The sequence below is a fragment of the Balaenoptera musculus genome, chromosome 1 (assembly GCF_009873245.2).
Source record: "Balaenoptera musculus isolate JJ_BM4_2016_0621 chromosome 1, mBalMus1.pri.v3, whole genome shotgun sequence".
Classification (NCBI taxonomy): Eukaryota; Metazoa; Chordata; class Mammalia; order Artiodactyla; family Balaenopteridae; genus Balaenoptera; species Balaenoptera musculus.
Genome location: NC_045785.1, coordinates 110,011,829 through 110,029,444, shown reverse-complemented (window position 1 = coordinate 110,029,444; position 17,616 = coordinate 110,011,829). Strand labels below are relative to the sequence as shown.

At 45.0% G+C, this 17,616-nt stretch overlaps 1 protein-coding gene across 1 annotated transcript; it reads left to right on the top strand.

Moving 5' to 3' along the window:
- The first annotated feature begins 6,453 nt into the window (after window positions 1–6,453).
- On the top strand, window positions 6,454–16,879 carry S100A10 (S100 calcium binding protein A10). Its single transcript, XM_036847386.1, has 3 exons — window positions 6,454–6,599; window positions 13,394–13,546; window positions 16,467–16,879. Exons 2-3 carry the CDS (start codon window positions 13,415–13,417, stop codon window positions 16,626–16,628), a joined length of 294 nt encoding a protein of 97 aa, XP_036703281.1. The 5' UTR covers window positions 6,454–6,599; window positions 13,394–13,414; the 3' UTR covers window positions 16,629–16,879.
- The last annotated feature ends 737 nt before the right edge of the window (window positions 16,880–17,616 follow it).

Below are 17,616 nucleotides of genomic sequence, written 5' to 3'. Positions count from 1 at the left end.
CCCGACATATCTCCAGTAGCCAGAAGATTCCAGGTATTAATAGGTGCTCTGTAAATATTTAATAGATTGTAATCATTAGAATTTGCAGCTCACCAATAGAAGAAAGCAGATGGTTTCCAACCCCAAGCTAAGAGTTCTCCTGTGTTAAAAAAAGAAAGGTTTCAGCTTCTGCTGCTCCAAGAGATAAGTTAGCACAGCAAGCACAGCCTCGATGGAGTCCTCCCAGTGCCCTAGAAGGAAGTCTGCTCAAAGGTGTTCACCCACAAATCCCACACCAGGGACCTTGGGCCACAGAACAGCCCTGCTTGGCCTCCTTAAAGCTTCTTCTCTGCGGGGAGGGATCACACAGAATCTGATCTGCTGCCCAGAAGCTGCTGCATACCAGGGCTGAGCTGGATGCCTCATGGTCATGAGCCAGTTCATTCTTTGCCATCAGCCCAGACGACAGGCGTCTATCCCTATTTTACCCATTAGGAGACTCAGGTTCACAGTGGTGAGATGGCTTTCCCAGAGCCACGCAGCTGGTAAGTGGGAGAGTCACTCACTCCTCCTTTAACATTCTTCAGTGGCTCCTTGTCACCTTCAGAAATGAACTCCAAATTCTTTAGCACGTAACAGAGCAGGACCCTATAGAACTTTCCTGGGACAGACCCCTCACCACCTTGTCCTCTGCCTGCCTCCTTTTTGTAGAAAAGCTGTAGTCTCCCAGGCCGCCCCTGAGTCACAGAAGCCTGGCTCAAGAGTTAATGACTGAGAGGATGTGAACATGTAGTGGCAAAAATAGCAGTTGGGCCAGGAGAACTTATAAGAATTTAAACAGTAAATCGGCCATATGGCAGTCACAGAATCTTTAGTTCTTATCTGAAGTATACAGATAAGAGTATCTGATGCACACTTCCTGAGTTGTTTTACAGATGCTAAAACCCCCACCAAATGGAAGAAGTTAACTACTTGATGACCATAAGCACTGTAGCCCCCAGAGCTACTGGAGCCTGAGGATTGATAATGTTAACCCCTGTGACACAGCCCTGCTACTTCACCACCAATCAATCAGAGAATTGTGCACAAGCTGATCACACACCCTGAGACTCCCCTCCCTCACCTTGCCTTTAAAGATGCTTCCCCAACCTAAATGTCCATCAACAGAGGAATGGATAAAGAAGATGTGGTACATATATACAATGGAATATTACTCAGCCATAAAAAGGAACGAAATTAGGTCATTTGTAGAGACACGGTTGGACCTAGAGACTGTCATACAGAGTGAAGTAAGTCAGAAAGAGAAAAACAAATATCGTATATTAATGTACATATGTGGAATCTAGAAAAATGGTATAGATGATCTTATTTGCAAAGCAGAAACAGAGACGCAGACATAGAGAACAAACATATGGACACCAAGGGGGGAAGAGGGGGTGGGATGAATTGGGAGATTGGGATTGACATATATACACTATTGATACTTTGTATAAAATAGATAACTAATGAAAACCTACTGTGAAGCTCAGGGAACTCTATTCAATGCTCTGTGGTGACCAAAATGGGAAGGAAATCCAAAAAAAGAGGGGATATTTGTATACATGTAGCTGATTCACTTTGCCGTACAGCAGGCTAACACAACATTGTAAAGCAACTATACTCCAATAAAAATTAATTTTAAAAAGTAAAAAATAATAAAAATGCTTCCCTGAAACCCATGGGGGAGTTCAGGTTTTTGAGCATTAGCTGCCCAGGACTTCTTGTCTGGCACCTACAATAAACGCTGCACTTTCCTTCGCCACAACCTGGGGTCAGTAGATTGACTTTACTGTACACTGGCGAGCAGACGGAAGTTTGCTTCAATAACAAGCAGAGTATCCCAGGTGCCCTGGAGAAAGGCACCTCCTCTTGAGACTCATCCCCATCTGAGGCCCTAAGGGACTTTGCACTCCCCCCATGCAGAACTGAGGCAATTCCTGGAATAGACACAATACCTCACAATTCCATGCCCTGGCACATGCTTTTCCCTCCTATCTGCCCACCCACAGAATGTGGCTAACCCTTACTGGTCCTTTAAGATCCCCATAAACAAACAAACAAAAAGGACAGTCCCTGATAGGAATCTATCCTAAGAAAATAAACATGGGCAAAGATGTTTATTCAAAAGTAGTTCTTTTATATATAATTATTATTTATGACAGTAAAAAATTGGTAACAACCTAAATGTTTGAAAAATATGGGAAATGTTTAATAAATTGTATTTCCCTATTTAGGGTGTACTAGTAAAGCCACACTTGGGGGTTTGCTGTTTTGTTTTGTTTTGGGGGTTGCCAGCAAAAAGTCTTGACCAGGCAACTGTAAATTGGTAGTTCTCAACTGAACTGCCATGGAGGACTGCTGTGACTCCTTACTAGAGCTCCGTAATTGGTGAATAAAGTTTCCTTTTGCTACAACTATGATTCAAACCATTAATACAATGCTTTGGAAACCCAGGACTTTGGAAGTCCTGTCCATCTTGTGGAGCTGCAGCCACTAAGACGTGGGAGCCCTCAGAATCTGGCCAGCAGGCCAAAGAAGAGAGTAGAGAAGCCACAGTGTAATTGAATACAGTTTTCCCTTGGTACCCTTGTGGGTACTGGTTCCAGAAACTCCCCCCATACCAAAATCCACGGATGCTCAAGTCCCTTATATAAGATGGTACAGTATCACATATAACCTACACACATCCTCCGATATACTTTAAATCATCTCTAGATTACTTGTAATACCAAATAGAATGTAAATACCATGCAAATAGTTGTAAATAGTATGTAAATGCAATGTAAATAGTTGCCAGAAAAGGCAAATTCAAGTTTTGTTTTTTGGAACTTTCTGGAATCATTTTTCTGAAAATTTTCGATCCATGGTTGGTTGAATCTGAGGATGAGGAACCCCCAGATATGGACAGCCAACTGTAGTTACTTGTTGAGTGGGAAAAAAAAAAAAAAAAATGAGTGAGTAAATGAACAATCATGCTCTTGATATTTAATGACATACAAAGTAATAAAGATATGGTATTATGGGACAAAAATAGAATACATAATTTTATAATCAGTGTGGTCACAATTTAGGAATTTCACATCAGAAGCAAAAAGAATGAATTTGCTTATTTTTAACAATTTTCAGCACTTCCTAGCTCTTCACTAAATAACTACCACCCAACCCACCAATGGATTTGATAGCAGTTGTCACAATGGCTATTGTTTGCCAATTCTGGCTGATGCCTGACAACTCTTTGAGGAAAACTGGATGTACTCTGTTGGAGTAGAGAAAGCTTTGGAGTTCTTTCTTCCTATTGGATTGCATCTGGAACTTTTCCTTTGCTGCCCACTTTTTTAGTGAGCAAGTTTGGTGAAAGGTGGGAGAGACAGATCCATTGCCTCAAATAACTTTTTCTGAATTCCCTTTAAGGATCAAATTCAACAATCCCTTCTGGGTTCAATTTTCAAAAAAAAAAAAAAATCCTCCCTGGACTTCCCTGGTGGCGCAGTGGTTAAGAATCTGCCTGCCAATGTGGGGGACGTGGCTTCAAGCCCTGGTCCGGGAAGATCCCACATGCCGCGGAGCAACTAAGCCCGTGCGCCACAACTACTGAAGCCCGCGCGCCTAGAGCCTGTGCTCTGCAACAAGAGAAGCCACTGCAGTGAAAAGCCCGCGCACTGCAACGAAGAGTAGCCCCTGCTTGCAGCAACTAGAGAAAGCCTGTGTGCCCAACGAAGACCCAACACAGCCAAAAATAAATAAATAAATAAATCTACCTAAATCCCCAAATTATGTATTTATTTATTTATTTATATTTATATATGTAATATATATGCATAAAAAGACTAAAAAGTATGGACAGAAATAATCAAAAAAATCTATAAAAGGAATAAAAAATAGTTGTATTTGAGCCAAACTGAGGATGATACCAAAGGAGACACAGATTCAAGAAGCACTTGAATTGTGTTCCACTGGACTACAAATGAGGAGGCTTATAAACGCAAAAACTGCAAAATTACATAAGTTGTTTGTCGAGAATTAAAATTAGATCTGGCAAGAAGTAAGGGTGCTTATTAAGTAAGGGTTGGTTGGCGTCCCAAATGGTTGCACAGTTACAAAGGAAGACCTTAAGACCATGAGGTTGCAGCTGGCAGCTGCTAGCAGATACTGGGTTTTTTGTTTGTTTTGTTTGGTTGTTTGTTTTTTAGCCACGTTGCACGGCATGCTGGATCTTAGTTCCCCGACCAGGGATGGAACCGGCGCCGCCTGCAGTGGAAGTGAGGAGTCTTAACCACTGGACCACCAGGGAAGTCCCTAGCAGATACTGTTTTGAGAGGGGCTGGTGGTGTTCTTGAGTCTGATACAGTTCAGAAAATTCAAGTTCTTAACGATGTAGGAACTATCTGAAATCACATTCACAATGGTCACCCACAATGGACTCCATTTAGGATGCCTGAGCCACACTTACTCCATTTTGATTTTTTAAATGTACTCTTATCTTTAATGATTAAAGCAGATGTACAATGCATGTTTGGCCACAAAATAGGCTGTTCTAGTTAGCATAAAGTTTAAGTGAAATCATGTATAAGCCAAAATGGCTTCCCCATACCTCATAATGTAAAAACTTCTTCCATCAAAGGAAATATATAAAAGTATTTCTCTTTGGTCCATGAGTTTACAAATAATCTTATTTTCCTTTTTATACATTGGTATATTTTCCAAACCTTCTACAATAAGAATGTAACCTTTTTTACAATCAGATTTAAAAGTCATGGTAAACGTTATTGTTATTTAAGAACGTCTATCAAATGTTCCTCCTCCAGGAATTGTTCTGCGACCATTCCATGGGGACTTGGAGGACCCTCCTCAATGTTCTCACAGTGTCCCTTCGTGTCCTCTATCATTCACTGAGCTCACTGGATTTTAGCCATTTGCTAATCTATCTTCCAACAAGATTTGAAGCTCTTTGAGAGACAGGACTGATTCTTTGATTTCTGAATCCCCAGGCCCTAGCACATACATTAAGCATTCCTAAATGTTTGTGAATCAAATGAAGAAATCAAATAAGGAGTCTATAGTATACGGAACTCAGGTATTCTCATTCTAAACCCAGTTGCATATTTCCTGGAACTAAAGGGATCTAGAATTTTCTCCATTCTTGACTGTAACCTAGGGCCTAGGAAGAACTTAGGAAGCCTATGTTTTTTGCAGGAGTGCCCCCCTGAACATTCAGCACCAGTGTTGCAGGAACCCAGCAGAGTGAGAGCTGAAATCCAAGTTGAGTTTTTCTGGCAAGAGCCAAGATTAGTCACTTGGAGGCACTTGGAGGATTCCCCAAGTCTGCTCATTCCTTTGGGATCACTCACTCCTCCCAGGACCTCCCCTGGGAACAAAGGAAAACCCAGGACTTGGGACTGGGCCCTTTTCCACCAACAGCTGCTAGTAGTTTGCATTTAACCCTAAACCACAATTAAAATAAAAGGGGGGGGGGACTTCCCTGGTGGTGCAGTGGATAAGTCTCCGTGCTCCCAGTACAGGGGGCCGGGTTGGATTCCTGATCAGGGAACTAGATCCCACATGCACGCCGCAACTAACAGTTTGCGTGCCACAACTAAGGAGCCCTCCTGCTGCAACTAAGACCTGGCACAACCAAATAAATAAATATTATAAAAAAATATGGTCGGAGGGGGGGAATAGCGTCAGCTAGGAAACACTTAGGTTTTTTCTAAATTTCTTCTAAAGAGTTTGAGGACCAAACAGGCCAATTTCAGGACAAAAAAAAGGAGATCCTGAAACAGGTTTTAACAATATCGACTACGACGGAAGCCATTCACACTAAAAGGGGTAAATCTCCAGTTCAACAAAGGGTTTGTAATGCCCTCGAGCTCACTAGCCACCAAACGGCAGCCACCCCCCTCCACTCTGCGAGCAGGCGCGGGCAGGGAACTCGGCTTCTCCGAGAGTTGCCCGTGGACAGGGGGCCCAGGCCTTGGATGACCCTCCCAGCTGACCTCCTAGGGCCTAATCTGAAACCAACCAAGTCTGACGCCCTCGCGGTCGTTAGGACTCCACGGGCCCCTCCCTGCAGTATCATCTAGAAAATAATTCCTAGACCTTTAGGTTACGGACGAGCGCTTACAATCTGGTTCTGGGCCAGCGCGCCCCACCCACAGAATGGCTGGATTCTTGGATTTGCACACTCACTCGCTCTCTAAAACCAAACCCGAGAGGAAGGGCACGGCCGAGGGTGGGGAATACCCTAAAATATTCGAGAGTATTTGAGTAGGAAGAGAAGTTTACAGTATTGCTCTCACTGGGGGCGGTGGGGAGCCCTGGAGCGAGGCTCCTCCGCACAGCGAAAGAAGGGTGTGTGTGCGCTGCGCCCGGGGTGTGAGTGTTGGGTGCGGGGGCAGGAAGAGGAGGGAGAAGGGGTGGGGTGAGTGGAGGCCCTGACACCGGCCCAGGCTCCTCCTGCCTCCCCCGCTCCCCACCCCCACTTACTAAGGCGCCCAGCCCGCGGCGCTCTGCTCACTGGCCGCGCGTCCCCGCCACCCGAGCGCCCCCGCCAGCCGAGCCTCCCCGCCGCGCCTCCTGCCACGGTGAGTTCCGCCCGTCGGTCCCGGGCGGTCCCCAGCCCCAGGCCCCGCGCCCGTGGAAACCCCCGCATCGGCGGCTCTGGCTCGCCCGGCTGGCTTCGCCGGGTGTCCCGGACGCCAGGGGGCCTGGTCGAGGATCGGCTGGAGATGGGGAGGTATCTGGGCCACACCCTGGCTTGGCGAGCAGCGCCCCTGTCCCGCCCCGGCGCGACCCCCCAGATCCTCGCGGGCGAGGGGAGGGAGCCCTTGTCCTTCACTACTGTACCTCCGTGTTGGTGCCCCGGGGTCTGCTCTCTCCTACCTTTCGGTTTATCTTTTTTTACACCCACTTTCCTACTTTTCGACTAGTCGCCCCAGTTACCCGAAGCCCCGCTTCTGGCCCCCTGTCCTGGCCGGCGTATTTCTTTGTGTGCTCCGGCTGCAGGCTGACCTCTGTCCAGATGTTCGTAGCCACCTCCTAGCTGGACGGCCCGTGCAGGCTCGGGGAGGGCTGGCGGTTTCCCTACCCAAAGGACACCCCTCAGCCCTTCTCCCCGATGCTTCAGGTTGGGCTTCCTGTTGTTTTGTCTTCTAGACGGGAAGGTTCTTACTGCCGACCGAGGGAGGAAGGTCTATTAGTTTTCTTTATAACGCAGTTTTGCTGGGGGGTAGGGGTAAGAGGGGGAGGGAAGCCTATGTGAAACCTGTGTGAAGTGATTTGTGTACTGAAAGGGATCCCTTCTTGCTGTCTTAAACAAGTGGAACTATGCAGAGGTAGAGGAAGAGCAGGCTTGATGAAGGATCTTCTAACCCAGACTAATCTGGCCCAGTGCAATGAGCTGTTGGTACCTGGTCACGATTTGAGCCTGGCCAGACGACAGGCGCTGCCCCTAGGCCTGGATACCACACTCTCTCGCCTCGACCGGGCTCCACCTAACTGAAACCCGGAATCTGCCTTGTTGGGCCGGGGTGGTGGGGAAAGCAGAGCAGCTAGCCTCGTGCCAGGCGCAGCCGAGCCCTGGGCCATACTCTGGAATACATTAAGCCCACCCCCTTCGCTGGGAGCTTTCTGCAGGGCGTGGTTAGCACAAAGGGCTCCCGGATTCTCCTAGTGGAGGCCTGTGACTCAGTTGTGAGACCGTGTGGGTGTGGCCCGGATGGTTCCAGATTCTCTCTGCAGATGGTTCAGACAGAACACTCCCTGAAGGAAAAGGGGAACTGTGCCATCTTAGAGGGCATTTTCCAAGAGGAAGTGAGTCACACCAGGACTTGGCCCGCAATCTGAAGGAGAGGTTTCTTGACTGAACCGTGGGTGAAGACAGCAGTTAGACTGGTAGGGCCATGGCAGAACTGCTGCTGGGTTATCGGCTTGTATGCCTGCTGGCAGGCTGCCCCAGCTTTATTTGGGAGGTAGCTCTTCCCGTTAAGAGGTTTGCAGTTGCTGCAGATGCTTTTTCCCCTGCAGCCTGAGTTTCAACCTGCAGCAGTGGATTTTTATATCCTGCACCTCAGGTGAGGCCAGGCTCAACACCCTGTCAATGATCTTTGCCTCCAACGTGTTGCAGCAAATTGCAAAAGGTAATGATAGGCATTAGGGCAGGAATGAGTTCATATAACTCATTTGGAATTTCTTCATCAGCCCTGCCCCCACAGATTCCTCTCCAGTTTCTATTTAATCATCTCTTCCAAATGATGTATTCCTTCCTTGACAGCCAGAAGCTACTTTCTTCACTGTGGTCCTTGATACACCATTTGGAGATTCTTATTTTGGTTCTTCAAATTTTCCTGAGGGTCTACTGAGCATAGCATCCTGATTTCTAGGTGATGGTCTTCCCTGGCTTTTCCTGCATACAACATCAGATGGCCCCTTTTCCTCCCATGTCTGGCCCCTGTCCAGCCTCTCCAGCAGCCACTCCAGTGAGGTCAGGCCTTGCGCTGGGTGGAGCTGAGACTGAGTGCCTCCTTGCTTTCCATGGACAGCTCCAAAAATGTGAATTTTTTAGAGCACTACCCACTTGGTATGGCCTTGATCCAGTCCAGTCTTTTAAAGTTGAGGAAAACAATGGAATCCTTTCAGAGTTATAATGTGCAGATTAGCACTCAGAGTGCTGGGAAAGCTAGACTGATCTTTTTATTAGGATCTTTCTTAAGCTTCTCATTTTCCCGGGACGCAACAATTTAGGAATCTCACATCAAAAGCAAAAAGAATGAATTTGCTTATTTTTAACAATTTTCAGCACTTCCTAGCCCTTCAGTGGGTTTAACAGCAGTTGTCACAGTGGCTATTGTTTGCCAATTCTGGTGATGCCTGACAACTCTTCAAGGAAAACTGGATGTACTCTTTTAGGGTAGAGAAGGCGTCAGAGTTCTCCTATTGAATTGCATCTGGAGCTTTTCTTTTGCTGCTCACTTTTTTTAGTGGGAAAGTTTTAGGTTTGGTGAGAGGTGGGAGAGACAGCCTGGATCAGATACATTGCCTCCACTCACTTCTTCTGAAATCCCTTTAGGGATCAAATCAAGAATGCCTTCTGGGTTCAATTCCCCATCCCACCCCCTCACACCCCAAATTTTTTTCTTTTTAAATTCCTCAAAGCAAAAGGAAGGAAACCTAAAACACATTTTAGATAACAGATGTTTGTTTTTACTGACATTCTGCCAATTATTTTCTGGGTGGGCTGTAAGAAAAGTAGGGTATGGACAAGACACGAAAGAGCAAAGTAGATCAGACTTCTTGCTCTTTGGAAGTCTCCTTTTTGAAATTATGGCCTGGATCTGGGCATGGGTCCAGAGCAAACATTTGGTATTGCTTAGGAGCAGACACTTTTCTAAGGAGGCCTCCTACTTCCCTGCTACTCCCAGAAGTATCAAAATTTACATTATTGTCAATTTCCTTCTTACTGATTCATTGAGCAGGCTCTGAGGACAGGGCGCTAGCTTCTGGGACCCTGCTACTGGAGCCCACAGTTTAGTGTGGAAAGAAACAAACACAGTTAACTAGAATTCAGGACATATTTTAAAATAGTATGACCTTAGCTGGTGAACTCCCCAAAGGCAAGCATCATGGGGCAGAGGCGGTGGAGAGCACACCCACGTGTGCCTAACGCCATGACAGGGTCATGCAAAGTAGGTGCTCGGTGAAGGAACAGAAAAAATGGAAAATTGAATTCCCACCACTGTAACTAAATTTGTAAAGCTCAGAATTCTTTTCGGAAGCGAAAACTACACAAAGAAAGACACGTGAGCTTCCACTCTTCAGACCTGTGTAGGAGATACACAGACATAAGAATAAAATGATTCAATAAAAGGTGAGTGAATGATGACGTAGTTAGAGCCTGTGGAGCTCACAGTGAGAGAGCAGTAAAGTGGGATAAACCAAAACTCAAGAAAACGGTAAGAGTGAGAAGAGAAAGAAAAGTCAAGTCGTGTTGGGTGACCAGACCTGTTTAGCAGGGCGCACCGTTTTCTCCTCCGCTATGGAATGTACTCTGCTATGGAATGTACTCTGCGGTTCATTCATAGGCCGCCCCTTTCCGGGCCCTTCCCAGCCCTCACCTCCTCCCGCAGAGCTCCCAGCCTCAAGGGTTTCAGCCCAGACCCGGTAATCACACCTGCACGTCAGCTCCAGCCAAGGGAATTGTCTGATTGATTCATTCGCTCATTAGCAAACACTAAACCACTATTTAGTTGTTCGTGGATAGAACTGAATAATTCACAGTTCTTAACCTAGAGGAACTTAAATCTAAGATAGAGAGACGGGCAAATGATTAAATGGATGGAGTGTTTCAGGTGCCAGAGTAGGCTGTCTGGGGAACAGAGGACGCTGCAGCCCCTCAACCCCAAGCCCAAGGCTATCCATTGGAAGTGTTTCCGAGCCAGAAGCTATAGAGTCCCTGGGTGGGACTCTTCTGGGGCAGGGGCGTGTGGAAACGGCGAATTCAAGTCCCTGAACTGCTTGCTGCTTTAGCAACCAGTGGTCAGTGCTTCCGTCAGCCCAGGCCGGGCAAGCCCCACCTAAGATGGGAGGGCCGGGCAGGCTGACTCAGTAGGTCAACCGCTGCACTCTGGAAGAGCTTGTAGGATTCATCCACTAGCCGAAAGAACAGTATTAATCACATCTTCCCCTTTTCCTTCATCTTACTTTAAAACCAGTGTACTGGCTTCACCTTCAAAACAGAATAACTTGCTCATAACCCAGGTCAGTGCCCTCAGGGGCCTTGGTTACTGATGAGAGGGTGGTCATCTCTGGTTTTCAAAGCTGTTTTCACTTTCACAACCTTAGATCTCCTCAGTAGCCCCTGATCTACATTCTTATTGCAGAACAAACAGGGAGTCTGTGCTGACTGCTGTGTCCACAGCCCATGTGCTGAGTAAACAGCAGAGGGAGATCCAGTGGGGCAGGAAAGCTCTGGCACTTCACAATGAGCATAGACAATCCAGGGCTGGGTGTGGAGTGACCTGAGTGCTCACTAGAGGAAGATTGGCCTCACTCTCTTGCAGAAGGTATTCAGGGGTGGCCAGGACTTCCTCAGCTTACAAGTTGTATTTCTTAGAGGTTCCTAAATTAGCCTGTTTCCTATTTTAGGGGTCCTTACCCTGCTGTATTCCCTTTCTTACTTCTCTGGCTTTGCAGTGCATTTTCCTTCTGCTCTGCCCTGTGAAGAATGTGAACTAGGTGTCCCACAGCCAGTTCCAGTTTCTGGGATCTTTGGGCATTTGTTGTGAAGTGCTCTGCCACTTGAGTTTGGGCACGGGTATTTTTAAACCTCTGTGGTGGCTGACTCCTCTCCTGAGATATTTCAGAACTGGGGTGGGATGCCACAGCCTTCTCCCACAGGTGACTCATTCAGTTCAGTTCTCTTGTGTCGCTGGACTTCCAGAGCCAATCCAGGCAAGGCTGACTCCCTCTAAGCCCACTGCCATCTGAAGCCAGATCCTGGCTGTGTCAGGAGAGAGGGGAAAGGGTGTGGTTCCCCTGGAATTCATCCCACAGTGGACCTTGAGTTGGCTGCTCTCTCCAAGAGAACTGCTTTCCAGATGAATCATGCCAGATTCTGGTTTATAGCATTCTCTAGAGTATAGCATTCTTTGGCATGCTGATTCCTGTACTTTTCTGGGGATTAAGGGGTAGAACTTTCGACTCTTAAAGTGTAATTTTTCAATCCTCATGTTCACCAACTCCACCTTCTCTGTAACAGACAGCATTTACGAATCTGTGCTGAGCACGCATATGTCAGCGGAAGGAACCAGACTGAAAGCATGTCTCCAGTTCCTATTGAGACTCTTCAGGGGGAAGTTGCCAGCCTCTCCTTCAATCTCTGCTCTAAACTTATTCTTGACGGTTTTTTGTGGGTTTTTTTTTTTTGAGTGGTATATTAGTCTCAATTCAAATTCACCTGTTTCCTATCCAGTAGTGATTTTAGGTGGTGTTAGCCAAAGCTACTCCATTCTGGCTAAAGCATGCCTTCCAGTTAAGCAAAATTCACTGGGCTCCTATTAAGTACCAGGTATTGGGTCTTAATGAGACATATGCCCCCAGATTATTACACCTGAATATAATGATCTGACACATCCTTTCCTTTCTTTTTTTTTTTTTTTTAAATTAAATTTATTTATTTATTTATTTATTTATTGGCTGTGTTGGGTCTTCGTTGCTGCAGGCGGGCTTTCTCTAGTTGCAGTGAGCGGGGCTACTCTTCGTTGCAGTGCATGGGCTTCCCATTGCGGTGGCTTTTCTTGTTGCAGAGCACGGGCTCTAGGTGTGTGGGCTTCAGTAGTTGTGGGACGCAGGCTCAGTAGTTGTGGCACACGGGCTTAGTTGCTCCGCGGCATGTGGGCTCTTCCCAGACCAGGGTTCGAACTCGCGTCCCCTGCACTGGTAGGCGGATTCTTAACCACTGCACCACCAGGGAAGTCTCTTTGTTTTAAACTATTCACAATGAAAAGCTCTTCCTTTCTTTCCCACTGCACCCCAGACTGTGAGAGGAGCTCTTTTGTCTAGTGCTACCAAAAATATATCAGATCCCCAAAGGAATTAGGATATACTATTATTTGTTCCTTCTCAAGGAAGTAGATAATGGGCTTTGGGTAGCTTTTATTTGGGTAGGGCAACTGCATGTTACTACCAAAGATGCAAATGTCTTTGTTACAATCAATAACAAGTTCAGAACTTTAGTAAAGAATACATGGAATTCCCTGGCGGTCCAGTGGTTAGGACTCAGCACTTTCACTGCAGTGGCCTGTGTTCAGTTCCGGTCAGGGAACTAAGATCCCGCGAGCCACGCGGTGAGGCCAATACATGCTCAGGAGACAAAATTCATTTTTAAGCAGATTTCTAAACCCTAGAATGACTGAACCAGGTTACCTAGTTAAGCTTGGAGAGTTGAAGTTTTTATGTTAACCAGGCTTGATTGTGTGGGTTGTTGGTATTCAGCCATATCCATATCGAAGAGTCCCATTTACCAGCGCTAAGAGAAACAGAGAAACGTCTGTTCTTTCAGTAGGTGCTTTGTCAGTTAAAAGGAGGGGCACTGATCTTGCTTTTACAAATAATTAGTATTTTTATTCTTCATTAGGTGATTTATGCAAAATTAGCAGGCAACTAGATAAATCCCTTATTCAGAGCACCAATACCTGAACTGCCTATTTCCATCAGCAGGAGGCATAAAACCTGAGTGAACTGGTCCTTATATTCATTGAATTTTACAGCTGAAAAGGATTGAATGAATGAGCTAATCACCCTCTTCCAATCATTCTCAAAAGACTGGTAATTCATGTCGCTTAAAAGTTAATGTAAATTGTTTCTTTACATCCTTTAATAGGTTCCAACAGACCTCACCAAAATGCCCTCTCAAATGGAACACGCCATGGAAACCATGATGTTCACATTTCACAAATTTGCTGGGGATAAAGGCTACTTAACAAAGGAGGACCTGAGAGTACTCATGGAAAAGGAGTTCCCTGGATTTTTGGAAGTAAGTGTTGAAAGGCTCAGAAAGAACCAGAACCAGATGTAAAAATCAATGCTTCTGGGCCCTAGTTCCTTTCCCTTCCTCTTTCCAACCCTTCCCTGTGGAAGTCACTACTAGAAAGGTGTTTTCATTCATTTACTTATTAAACATTATTGAATGCCTACTGTTTGTAATATACTAGGGGAGGAAACAGAAGGTAAAGAAGACACAGCCCCTGCCCTCAAGGAGCTTACAGTTTGGAAGTGAAATTAGACTACACACAAATCACCATAATGCGAGGTGTTAGAAGGATTCCATCTGGAGTCATCTGTGTCCATTAAGACAGAGTTGCAGGAAAGAAGGCCTTTCACCAGAGTAATCAACCAGGTTGCCTTGTTGCCCTCAGGTCCATAAACCTGGCACTGGAGGTACCACATCCTGGTCATATACACTTTGAGCAACTTGAATCTCCCTTCTTAAATTAAATCCCTTTAGATAAAGGCTTTAAAATTTTTTTCCAACACTGCTCTAAAGTAATGGTGTCAAGCATCTGCTGAATGAGAGCCAAGCGGCACTACACAAATAACTGCTTTTCACATTGAAAATGCAATGAGAACACAGGAGTGCAGTTTGAGTTTATGCCTCACCTTTGACAGATCGAGAGGTCCGTGAAGACCAGAAAAGGATCTGCCATGAGCTCAGATACACCACTCAGGACATTAGGCAACAAGGCACAGTTGCCCTTTTACATCATAGGCCCTCAAGAGATGGTTGTTGCGTTTCACTGAAGGTGAAACATTGCCTAACAAAATATTAGATTGAAATGCAGGCCCTTCTCTCCCTGCCACAGCCAGAGTCATTTGAAGGGATCAGTACTGTGTTTGGTGTGCATTAGCCTCTAAAGGGTAAAGGGAGGAGATGGTAAAGACAGGGTTCTGCCTCTTGTCATCTGCCTGGTAAACAGCATTAATCAAGCCCCTGATTCCTGACTCATTAAACATAGGGTTTTGTAGTACATGATGATTTACATGTTATCAATACCAGTCAAATAAACAGATATAAATAGCTTAACTAGTATCTCAGAGCTGCAGTTACCACAATGCTATCCCAGAATGAGTTAGAGGATACTGTTGTTCTGCTTTTGTACAGTTCTGTGATAGAGCCCCAGACCAGGACCCTAACTGGGAAGGTTGCTTCAGCTTTCTGTGCCTCAGTTCCTGCCTCTGGAAAATGAGAGGCTGGACATGATTATCTCCAAGACCACATTCACTCTCTGTGATCCTTCCAGGCAAGCATAAAATTCAAGGACAAAATGTGCTGATTGTAAACCTGCCCATCACACAAACAAAGGTGTTCTCAGGTCTACTTCTAAACACTCATTGTGTTGTTGCATAAGTTAGAAGCCAGGATGATATCACGTGAGACGAAGATCCTTCCTCCCTAAAGGCTTTGTGGCTTGATAAACATAAAGTGTTCAGTACCGAGTACTGAACATGGCAGTATAATTTATTCTAAGCATGGGGTCATAATTCCAAGCACACCCACACTCGCTGCATTCACAGATCGTTTTGTTTCTAAAGCTGACCCCTTACATCATCCAAATTTCACTCCTTCTGACCACAGCCAGGAAGCTGGGGTTAAGGCCAGAATTAACTGAAACCCACCAAAAGCAGAGGTAGCTGCATAGACAGGTTATAGTTGATTGCGTAGGGCGTGTAGGAAATGCTGCTGCTTTACCTTAAGGGATTTCTAAGTGCAGTTTATAAACATCCAGCACACTTGAGACACTGAGTATCAGTTCCCTCACTCATCTATACAATCAATGAAATTCATAAATATTTTACCTGAGTCCTTTAACACCTGTAAAGGGCCATATTTCCCTCTGGCTGATGGCATGGACCCTACAGGAGAAACCACACTTTCCCACTTCTAAGCATCATCACTACGAAAAGGAGTGATCAAGCCAATCACCTGGAAAACAGAGTAAAAGAAAAAACAAAGGGGATCTTACCTGCTCATCTTAGTTCCATGTATTCATGCTAGGCATTGAGAATCATGGGGAGTTTTATAAGTCCATCACACATACTGCTTTTGAAGTACATCCAGTGTAAAACAAAGAGTACGTCCAGCAAAGAGTAGAAGATGGCATAGATTGACCAACTTATTAAGAACAGAAGCAATCTTAGAAACGCTCTAGTCCAACCTCAATTCTTAGTTGTTACACGAAGGCCCACCAAGCTGTGTGACTTACTCAAGGTCACCTGGCTAATATGATATGAAGCCACCCTAGACTGGCCTCAGCTGTGCCAAGAAATGAGGACCATCTGCCTGAACTCTTTAAACCTAACACACCCCAGGGCATCATTAACACCTCTTTAAAATCCACAGGACAATGATCTGAAATTTACTCCCTAAATAATCGCATGAGGTCTTTCATAGGAGTTTCCTTCTTTAAGGACTTGACCATGCTATCAGGAATGAAAGTTTGTCAAGAGAATATAAGTTTAAACTACAAAATGGGGGAATTTGGGGTGGTTCTCAGACAGAATTTTGTGATTTTGAAAATTGTGGTAACAGTTGGACTGTAAGTAAAGCATGTCAGAAGGCCATGCTGGTTTCTAAGTGGACTGAGAGTTCAGATTCGTGAGTCTCCCTTCTCTGGCACTGAATCTCCTCTTTCTAGAAATAGGCTGTTTCTAGTCCCTGAGTTATATAAAAGAATGCCATGGAAACCTCTTTCCTAGCTTGAAATAAATATGAATTTACTGAAATTTACTCAAAGCAGAAAAATACATTTAGATGACCTCCAAAGATCACTATGACCTAAAGCAAGAATTCAAATAATTAGGAGATTACATATATAGCTGTCAGCAGTACAAATCAAAGAAGCTCGTCATTGCAACCACTGACTCGTATTTCTTGCCTCTGTCCTTTTTTTTTTCAGAATCAAAAAGACCCTCTGGCTGTGGACAAAATAATGAAGGACCTGGACCAGTGCCGAGATGGCAAAGTGGGCTTCCAGAGCTTCTTTTCACTAATCGCCGGGCTCACCATCGCATGCAATGACTATTTTGTAGTACACATGAAGCAGAGGGGAAAGAAGTAGGCAGCACTGAGCAATTACTCCCACCCTGATAAGAATTCTCATAAAGGGTCACTTAAGGAATCTGCCCCACAGCTACCCCTGTATAAGGATTTCCTGAGCAGATTGGGACCCTTAGGAAATGTACAAATAAAATCCAGCTCCACCTTGAGAAGCAGAGAAAGAAGAGTCAATTAAAGCCAGATAAGCTTTTGATTTTTATATTGCTTGCATCCCCTTGCCCTCAATAAACAAATTCCTTTTTTAGTTCTGAATTTGAGACAGAATGTTTGTTCTTCTTCAGAAATGTCTGCTCCCTGCTTCATTCACAAAGAGCCCACATGCCCTTAAGCATCTAGTGCAAGGCAGAGCTCTTTCCACAGAACCTGCAAAATGGGAAAGCACTCTCCACTCAGGCTTGGAGTCTAACTTCTCAAATTGATCTGCCCTGTAGCTGTTCCTAGCTGAAGGACAACAACTCCAAGGATTTAAAGAAGGCACTTCAGGGTATATTCCACCTTTATAATTCCTGGCATAGTCCTGCCCAGTTAAATCAGTGCCTTTCCAACCAGCACTTTGTATGCCTGAGATGTCTGAGTCCATTTCTCATAGCAAAGTTTCAGCAAACTAGGGTAAGAATAGTTCCATAAGACAACTAATCAAAATCAGAGTCTAGTGTGATGCCTCTAACAATATAACGTTAACATTTTTTTAGCTGTCATGAGATGCCATGATTGTACTAAGATGTCAGGAAATAGGCTAGCCATGATTTATAATATAATGGGGTAGTGCTTTTTTGTTGAAAATGAAATGCCAGTACTTATGTCTTGATAAATAGCAGAATGTTTCTCCCAGCCCTTTCTGTGTCTGTTACAAGCTTCAGCAGATATGCATTCCATAGCTATTATTAAATAGCTATGCTTATTAATAATACAATATTCTATATTTTTACAGAGAGATGAGGTATTAATTGGCACATGAAATTGTCCCAATTAAATAGGTCAATGAAGAT

Coding starts and splice junctions, on each gene's coding strand:
- S100A10 (XM_036847386.1), top strand. CDS start 13,415: ATGCCCTCTCAAATGGAACACGCCATGGAAACCATGATGTTCACATTT. Junction 13,547..16,466: donor AGTTCCCTGGATTTTTGGAA/GTAAGTGTTGAA, acceptor TTTTTTTTTCAG/AATCAAAAAGACCCTCTGGC.